Below are 9,647 nucleotides of genomic sequence, written 5' to 3'. Positions count from 1 at the left end.
GCCAACCTGCCATTTTTTACATCCTCTCGTGTGAACTTAATATATTCATCCACAGAGTTGATGTGATCAGTGAAATGTTGGACTTCCTGGGCTTTGATTTTAACCCAGGTGTCGTCAACATATCTGAACCAATGGCTTGGTGGCACCCCTGAAAAGGACATCAAGGCTCTCTTTTCCACTTCCTCCATGTACAGGTTTGCAACAATAGGAGAAACTGGGGATTCCATGGCACACCCATGTTTCTGCCTATAATATTGCCTAATTTCTGCCTATAATACCCGTCCAGAAGACCTACACAATTTTTTTTTCTTTTTGATTTTTTACCTGGARTACTGAGATGCATCAGGACAGCATTCAATAACGTTCATTCAGTCACTTCAGAAACAACTCGGTGGCTTATCCCAGTGTGTGAGTTGTTGCAGCAGAGACTCTGAAACACACCTGGACTTAATTCACTCTGAAGCCAGAGTCAGGCTTTGTGAGGCATGCCACGCTGCCACAGCAACACAATCAAATCACTAGTGTTCCCTCTGGATGGTGGGAGGAATTTATCTGCTGACTCAGCCTCTCATCCAGATTAGCCAGGAGGCGTGAGTCACCTGGAGCTCACGTTTAAGGACAAGCGTGACAAACCAGGAAGATCATGAAATGTCAAGATTGGAGCTTGGAAGCATCCTTTTGCAGCCTGGTTGTATAAAAACAAAGAGAGAAGCTCCTCCACCTCCACAGCCTGTCTTTCAGAGGAATAAAATCAATTTAAACATTCAGCGTTGCCTTGCCGGGAGGCTTTATCAAGACGAAACTGAGCAGAAAGATGAGTATCTGACCCGTGCTGGCAAAATAAGTCAGAAAGAGCAGCAGCAGTGCAAAATAAGAAAAACAATTTGATTTTTGCCTGAATTGAGATTTGAATAAAATCAAGTGAATGAAAACACCATCTAGCGATATAATAAAAATGTTGTTTTTGTTTCAGCTGCTCATACTTGCATCAAACACACTGAAAAAAATGAAACTTTGGATGAACTTTAAAAAATTGATGTGTTTTCTCAAACTGTATGTATGACTTGGTTGAAATTAAAATTTTAAGTTAATATCAAACAAAAGCAATAACTAACATTCATTTTTTTTTTACTTTGTTAGAAATTTACCTTTTCGGTTTGGTTGAACTTAATATTTACTATTTTATTAACAGTTTTAATTTGGAATAACTTAATTAAATTGATGTAGTTTTGTTACAGTTAAATTTATTAATTTATCTCACTTTGTAGTTTTTCATTCAGTATTGCAAACTTTAATCGTACGTCCACCTTACACAATACATTTTCTTTAGTCACAAGCAAAAATGTCACACTTAAATGCTGATCCTGACACAAACAGGGCTCGAACCTGCAGAATACGAGACTGTCGCACTGACCACAGAGCTACTCTGCCCCTAAAATATATAATTCAATCTTCCACATATACTTTTTCTTTTATTTAGTACAAGGTCTCCTTCCTTAGACCTTCTGTCCCTCTGACAAATAAAAAACATAGCATATGTACTGTTGAAAATTAATGAAAATAATAAATAAGATTTTCCTTTAACTTGCATAACTTTCTTAAACTTTGAACTGAATCAAACATTTTACTTGAAATGCAAACTGAAGCAGATTTTAATTGAGTATCGATACTGGTATTGGTATCAATCCCGAGTATCGGGTATCATTTTGCCTACATAAATGTTTTTTTTAATATTACTTAGAAGTACATTTTACTCAAATTATTAATTTAATGTGTTCCCAAAACTGTAAACAGAGACCCCTCCCCTTTTTCTGAGGGATCTCCAACTACTTGCACATGTTGACCTAATGTGTTTTTGCTTTATTTTAGACATCTTCCAACCTGGATCCAAGTGGATCCACATCAGTATAAATGTATTCTGCTATCAAACCCATTATGGGTTTTGTAGCATTTTAAAGCAGAAACACCATTACGCATTACATGATGCATTATGGTGTTGATTTATTCCACAGATTGTCCTGATGCATCTCAGTAATCCAGGTGGAAAAAATCAAAAAGAAAAAATAAGTAGGTCCTCTGGATGGGTTCTTCTTTAGTGAAACGTTTCATCTCTCCTCCAAGAGACTTCTTCAGTCTGATGAGTTTCAGGTGAACTCAGCCTTATAAGCACTGCCTCCACATGGACAAACAGGTTAGTCATATGCAAGAGAGGGCCATCGCCTAACAATAGCCTTGATTAGCTCTATTGTTCATAGAGGGTCATGTACCCCATCACCTGACCCGTGTCGTGTTATGTGTATGTAGTGAATGCAAGCGGGGGTTCAACGTCCCCTTGTTTTTGTCCCTCTTTCCCTCTTTGTGTTGGTATCATGCCACAGATTGTTTGTCAAAAAGTGATAAGTGGAGAAATGAACGACAACATATGTTTTCAAAAAGCCTTTGGAATTTGTTGACAAATGTTTCCATCGAACTGATGATGATCAGGTGATGTTATTATATTTTGTTATGCAACCAAGGCCATCTCTGTCATAATTACCACCAATGGTTACCACATCCAGTTGACCTTAGAAAACACAAAAATATATGTTGCTGTTCTCTAATTACTAAAAAACTTCCCTTTGTTTATTACGGGGTTTTTTTACCTAAGCAAATCGCCATTTTGTTACTAACACAATGCATTTTGCAGATAATCAAAAGGAGCTATTGTTAAGCCTAAAACCCAAAGAGACAAGGCTAAAAATATAAATGAATTTACATTTTGTTCTGCATAATATGGGTTGAAATGATCAAACATGGTTGGTAAATTAACTCTGGAGCAATCACTTTATCTATGCTGTTAGCTTCCAAGCTAATGCCACACACTGCCATTAGCGATTAGCTCAGGAGCTAACACGTAAGTTAAAATGCTAAGCTGAGGCCTTCCAGCGCTGTTGGTCTCCATCCACATTTTCAGTTACAGCCTGAGTTATTTCTAAATTCTCCTCTCTGTCAACGTGATTAGGTTTAATTTAAAAGGGCTGAAGGGCAGACATTGTTCAAAATCAATGTTCAAACTGCTGACACTGGAGGACAGCGACATCATTTACCCAGAATACGTTGCGGTGTAAATAACAAGGCAACATGTGACAATATATTTTTGCAATTTATATCAAACTAAACAGCCTCTTGCTTTAATAGTTGACCTAATATAATGTTTGTTGCAATTTGTCTGTGTTCCTCAATTATTATAATTTGCAGCATTTCTAGAACATGCCAACAGAACATGCACAGTGCATTTCACATCACTCGTATTGTACCAAAGGCCAAAAACAAAGTACTTCTCAAAGGTTGCCCACTGAAACTTGTCATTTGAGAAAGTCTGTTCTTCAGAGATGCATCTAACCTGCTCTAGCATTGCGAGCTCTGAAGACAGCTGGTGCCGTCAGCCATTGGGCATCTACATGGAGAAATAAACCCTCTCCATCAAGGATTTGATGAAGAGACTCATGGTGCCTGACAAGTTCTATCCGGACCATAAAAAGTCCAAAAAAAAAAATCTAAGCAAAACGGCGGTCCAGGAGCTCTAACAGCTATTCACTGAGAATTGAAACAAGTGGTCCAAAAACGGGATGAGGACGTCGGTGTTATGTAAAGCCATCAAAAAGCTTCTGAGAAACTGTAATGTGGGTTTGCAGCATGGATGAGACTAAAGCCATTAATTTTTTTGCTAAAGGGAGTTATGTACACAAGTGCCATATTCCTCTGTATTGTTTTTGTAGTGGTTTGTTTTATATTGTTATGGACTAATTATTTACATCTGTTTTACCTTGACGCCGTCCAGTACTCAGATCTTATGATAACTAGTTTCGGCTGTTTTAATCTGTTGCTCTAGACTTCAAGACTCCAGCAATGCATGACCTCTCTTATTTTGATAAGGTAGTCCCTGGGTTGAGAGCCCTGTTATCGGTTAGGTGGTTCCAGTTGTCGAAATGTGATTGGTTGTAAACGTACAGGATGTTATATCATCGGCTGCTCTGCGCTGAGGCAGCAGCCACAACTTGACAGACTTCGCTGGTTGACTTTTGCTCTGTTGTTGCTCAAATTAAATCATTTGGCGACCACACATGCAGACTTTCTGTGCATTTGTTCCAACGTGCTTCTGCATTCTTGGTAAATCTTGCCACCACAATATGAACTAGACTTACTGTAAATCTTCACAGACTATCGAAAAAAATTCACTAACATCCATCCATTATCTTTTACCCGCTTCTTTCCTTTCAGGGTCACTGGTGTCCATATTCAGCAGTCACTGCCGAGGGACACACAGAGACAAACAACCATTCACTCTCTCTCACACCCAGGGACAATTTAGAGTTACCAGTTAGCCAAGAGGAAACTGGAGTACCCAGAGAAAACCCACGCATGCACGGAGAGTCTGTGCAAACTCAACACAGAAAGGTCCCCAGCTGGGATTCAATCTGGCAACCTTCTTGGTGAGACGCAGCTCTGCTAACCAAGCCACCACCAGAAACATTTGAATAATAATCATTTTAAAAAGGGACTTTCCCCACAAACTCTTACTTTTTCTATAAAACTTAAATCTTTTCCAACATATTTCTTCTTAAGCAGGATGTCTGTACAATTACAAAACCAGAAACTATTTTCTTCATGTTTTAATAAAAGCAGAGGCTTTCACACATCAAATCTTTTCACGACCCATGATCTGCTGGAGGACTGACTCCAGAAGTAAATCAAAGGTGCCTGTTTAAACGAGCCTGTTTCAAACGTTGATTTTGTTTGAAAGATGATTTTTAGATATTTGAAAGGTCCACATTTGTATTATTAATAAAAAAATTAGCATTGGTCTGACTAATCGTTTGAAGAAACACAGAAATTCTCATGGAGCCACGCTAACAGCTCAGAGCCAGTTCCAAAGTGAATCAACGATCAAAAACAGCTCAGAACTCAAACACAGTTCAAGCAAAGACTTTTATAAACTTCTACACTGTGTCACTTTAGGGTTAAACAAAGAGATTTAAAATTGTCTTTTTACTGTTTAGACAGTTGGAACTGTTCCATCGTATAATGAACAAACATTTCGAACCCGCAAAATAAACAATCAACCAGACAAGCATTTAAAGTTAAACAAACAAAATCTAATACCCCATTCACCTTATTCATCTCTCCTGTGCTACATCCACCTCGGTTCATTTATCTGCTCTGAACACTGAGTAGCAAAGCTGCAAACTCAAAACCTCATCATCCTTCAAAATAAAGGCTTACGGCAGTCAGAAAACTGCAAAGTGACCCTCTGTTCTTACATTAAAAGACTGAAAATGTAACTTTTGGGTAAGTATTTTGATTGGAAGTCTGGTTCGTTAGAAGAGGAGAGTATTGGATGTGATCCAGACAAACAAGGCACAAATACTATAAAATGTTCAAAAGTTTTGTGACAATATAAGCAGAACAGAAAGACTAACTTTGCATGCTTTGTTTTTTTTTACATACTTGCTTAATCCAGACATTAAAAAGTATGTTTCATTAGCTGTACATTTCATTTTAGCTTTAAAAACTAGAAATAAAACATATATGGTGTTCAAATCAACTTCTATATCTGCATTGTTTGTCTAAAATATGTTAAGCATTTAATAAAAAATAGACAGTTTTCAACCTGGATCCATATATTTCAGGAGAAATGTATTCTAACAAACCCATCGCGGGTTTTGTAGCGTTTTAAAGCAGCAAAAGTGTTACGCAACACTCCTCGTGTTTGTGATGACGCATTTTATTCCACAGATTGTTAGTCAATCAAAAAGTGACAAGTAGAAAAGTAAATGACAAAGTATGTTTGTTTTTGTCATCCTGTGTTGGTAAATGTTTTCCTCAAATTCTGATGATGATCAAGTGGGATGTTATTCTTTTTCTTATGCAACCAAGGCCATGTCTGTTACATTTATTACTTCATCATTATCACCAATTTGTGTGTGTGTATGTGTAGTATTACCAAAATATCTCTTGAACTGGTTGGATTTTAATAAAAGTCTTTTCAAATATTAATGGAGTCCACCTCTGAAACTGATTGACATCATCAAACAAATTGTTGCATCCAGTTGATCTTAGAAAACGAACAAACAAACAAAATATTTGACCCATCATATTAAATCGAGGATTTGCTCAAAATGAACAAAGCACATTTTCTGATTAGTGTTTCTTTAAGCTATTTTGCTTCCTATCACCTTGATATAATGAGTGGTTCCAGAGATACAACTTAATTTGTCTTGTTGTCACTTTAATACATTAATGTTTGGTCTGAATCCTATTTTAAATATATTTAATGAGGAATTTCTGACGTAATTTTAAAGCGGAAACCTCAAATAGTATTCGGATATTGAGGTTTCCCAGCTGGAAACAGACAAAAGTTGAACTAGATTGCAGGAAAAATATCAAAAATTTAAGGCGTTTTTGCTCAAAATCTTTTCGTTGTTGTTGTTGATACTGCTCAAAAATAAAAACCATACATTTATAAGGAATTTATTTATTATATTTAGACAAAGTGCAACTTTGGCAAACATTTTATTTTCTCCACGTACCACTTTGCCTGATCATTTTTTATGTTGTGGGTCGCATACATGTAACTAGCTGAGAGTCCTTCACGTCACATCCTGTAAACCATAGGTTCTCAAACTGGGGTCCCAGGACCCCTAAAGGTTTGTGAGAGGTGTTTTGGGGGTCCTCAAAAAATTCACTAAATTGTTAATATGTTTTTTTATTTTTTTAAATGCATGGAGAACAATGCAAAGCAAACATAACTTATACTGTATATTCCCATGGAGTTTAGGGGTTGAAATGGCAATAAATTATCATTTAAAACAGAACGGGGTTTATGAAGGGGTCCCTGGAATTCTTTTGCCCTTGTAAGGGGTCCCCAGACCCAAACGGCTTGAGAACCCCTGCTGTAAACAACAGATTACGCAGGATCTGTGCAAAATCAAGTTCGGACCAAATGGCTGTACAGCTCCATCATTTCTCCATGATGATATTAGTCTAAACCTAAAAGGCAGTGGGTGATGTGTTTTCCTTCAAGGAATGCTAGGTCTTAAATTAGACGTACTGTTCAGCATAGCAAAAAATAAAAAAGAGACACTTCAGGTGAAGAGAAAAGCTGTGAAAAGCAGGCAACAGCAGAGGAGGCGAGGAGCAACTTAGCTGAGCAGCTTGTGCTGAAATGGATAAAGAAGGGAGCTAAATAGAGAATGAGAGTAATTCTCTTCTGAAAGGAGGGAAACAATATGCAGTTTGCAACTTTCAGCTAAAGGCAGAGCAGCAATATGTGTTTGACACAGAGAAAGCTGACACATAATGAGGTGCAGAAAAATAAATAAATTTTAAAATAAGCCAACGCTGCAATGTACTGAGCATAAAATAATGACAGTGATGACTGGAGGCAGGGGGGAATCCAGTTATAGTTGTTACTCCATCTGCTGGTGAACAGCCAGGAGGGACAAAAGAAGTGATTTGTCCAAATTTCACCCAAAGCTTAAGTAGCTCTTTACCCTTTACCCTTTTTCATTGGAGGCACACACACATACACACACACATGCAGGCTCTAAGCTCCGGAGTAGATGCTGATTATATGGACTGGATTCTTGTGAGAGCTTAAACAACATCATGTAGGGGTTTTGTACACTTACACTCATAATAAACACACGACCATGAGGTTTTTAAGCACTAAAACATCTAATTTGGCCATAACAGAAGAGGGCTTTGTTTTCTACAACTCCTTGTAAACAGTTAATTGAATTCAGTGAATAAATTTCAACGTGATAACAGAGTATATCTCAAAAATAATTAGAAAATCTCAAGCTCATTTCATATAACACTTCATTTGTTGTTATTTATAGTGACATATCATGGCCAGAGCTTGCTGCAACATTTTCTTTTACAATGGTGCTGCTATGTTAAATGTTGGAGATGTGTTGACGTGGGGGGCCTCTTTTAATAATGATGCACACCATCTAGATTTGGCCCCGTCATTAAACAGAACTGGATGCTGATGACATAACATTACCTGCAGCAAAACACCCACTCACATCTAAAAAAGGCAAAAATGAAAAAAAAATTAAAAGAGGAACAAATAAATATGTTCATCATCAGGTTTGTGTGAGGAAAAGCAGACTCGGTTTGGGGACTTTAATATGATAAATTAGGCTTCCCCGCAGTGCGTTCAGGCTGATAAGTCGTGGGAGGCGATGCGCAGAAAGCTGATGGTTTTAGTCCATAAACAACACGAGTTTGTCTGTTTTAAAACTCACAACAGCAGCAGTATCCTCTGCACATTGTGCGTCTTGTGTGGTAGGGTTTGGCTTTAAATGTCTGTGAACTTGTAATTATGAAATGTTGGAGCATTCTGCTTTGAGGGAACACAAGCAAGACTGCGCTCACCTGGTGAAAATATCCCTTCCGACGAGCAGCACGGCAAGACTCGAGAGCAGGAAAGTTGGGATCTCCATTCCACACCCCATTTCATCCAAAATGCGTCGCAGGAGTAAAAAAAAAAAGTTTTCCCCACGTTAAAATTAATAATACAAAATAAAGAAACGGATAAATAAAAGAAAAATCGGCCCTGCTGGGTTTATTTAGTCATGTGATTGGATTGTGTCTTCGTGATCCATCACTGCGGTGGTGAAAGTAAAGTGTTGCGCTGCTGATGCTGAGGTTGGCCCCATCCTAAAACGTGTCATCCTCGCGCGTCCTGGAGCGCACCGGAGCGGAGCGCACCGGAGAGAGAAAAAATACATTTATATGAAAAGATAAATTAAAAAAAGAACAAAACTCCAGGTCCGAGCTCAGCAGTGAGCTCTTTCACCGCCTCCTGTCATCCAACAACACGGAGAGTCTGAGGGAGGAGAGGAGCGAGGCAGGGAAGGAGGGAGGGAAGGAAGGAAGGCGGGGGAGAGTGGGAGACTCTCTAATCTGTACATCTCTTCTTGCCTGGTCTCTGAACATCAGATTCAATCTGGCCACGGAGGGCAGAGGGCACGAGGGGGGCCATAACACCGACATATGACTTCCATGAAGGCTAAAGTTATACAAGTCCTGACTGAGTCATAAAAAAGATCCCAGAGGATTCATCTCATCTCATCTCATCTCATCTCATCTCATCTCATCTCATCTCCTCATCTCATCTCATCTCATCTCATCTCATCTCATCTCACCTCACCTCATCTCACCTCATCTCACCTCATCTCACCTCACCTCACCTCACCTCATCTCACCTCATCTCACCTCACCTCACCTCATCTCATATCACCTCATCTCACCTCATCTCACCTCACCTCACCTCATCTCATCTCATCTCATCTCATCTCACCTCACCTCACCTCATCTCACCTCATCTCACCTCACCTCACCTCATCTCATCTCATCTCATCTCACCTCACCTCACCTCACCTCACCTCATCTCATCTCATCTCACCTCACCTCACCTCACCTCGTCTCGTCTCATCTCACCTCGTCTCATCTCATCTCATCTCACCTCACCTCACCTCACCTCACCTCACCTCATCTCATCTCATCTCACCTCACCTCACCTCACCTCGTCTCGTCTCGTCTCATCTCATCTCATCTCATCTCATCTCATCTCACCTCACCTCGTCTCGTCTCGTCTC

At 39.0% G+C, this 9,647-nt stretch overlaps 1 protein-coding gene across 2 annotated transcripts in view; it reads right to left on the bottom strand.

The window, feature by feature from the left end:
- Nucleotides 1-8,875, bottom strand: part of gabrd (gamma-aminobutyric acid type A receptor subunit delta) — a 26,597-nt gene extending 17,722 nt beyond the window's left edge. For both annotated transcript variants that reach the window (XM_014010388.1, XM_014010389.1), the window contains exon 1: nucleotides 8,422-8,875. In XM_014010388.1, the coding sequence (XP_013865842.1) occupies nucleotides 8,422-8,501 (80 nt within the window). In that variant the 5' untranslated portion in view covers nucleotides 8,502-8,875. The remainder of the gene's footprint in view (nucleotides 1-8,421) is intronic.
- Between the last annotated feature and the right edge of the window lie 772 nt (nucleotides 8,876-9,647).

The sequence above is a fragment of the Austrofundulus limnaeus genome, unplaced genomic scaffold (genome assembly GCF_001266775.1).
Source record: "Austrofundulus limnaeus strain Quisiro unplaced genomic scaffold, Austrofundulus_limnaeus-1.0 Scaffold68, whole genome shotgun sequence".
NCBI lineage: Eukaryota > Metazoa > Chordata > Actinopteri > Cyprinodontiformes > Rivulidae > Austrofundulus > Austrofundulus limnaeus.
Note: the sequence above shows the minus strand (reverse complement) of the source record. Positions and strands in the feature narration are given on the sequence as shown.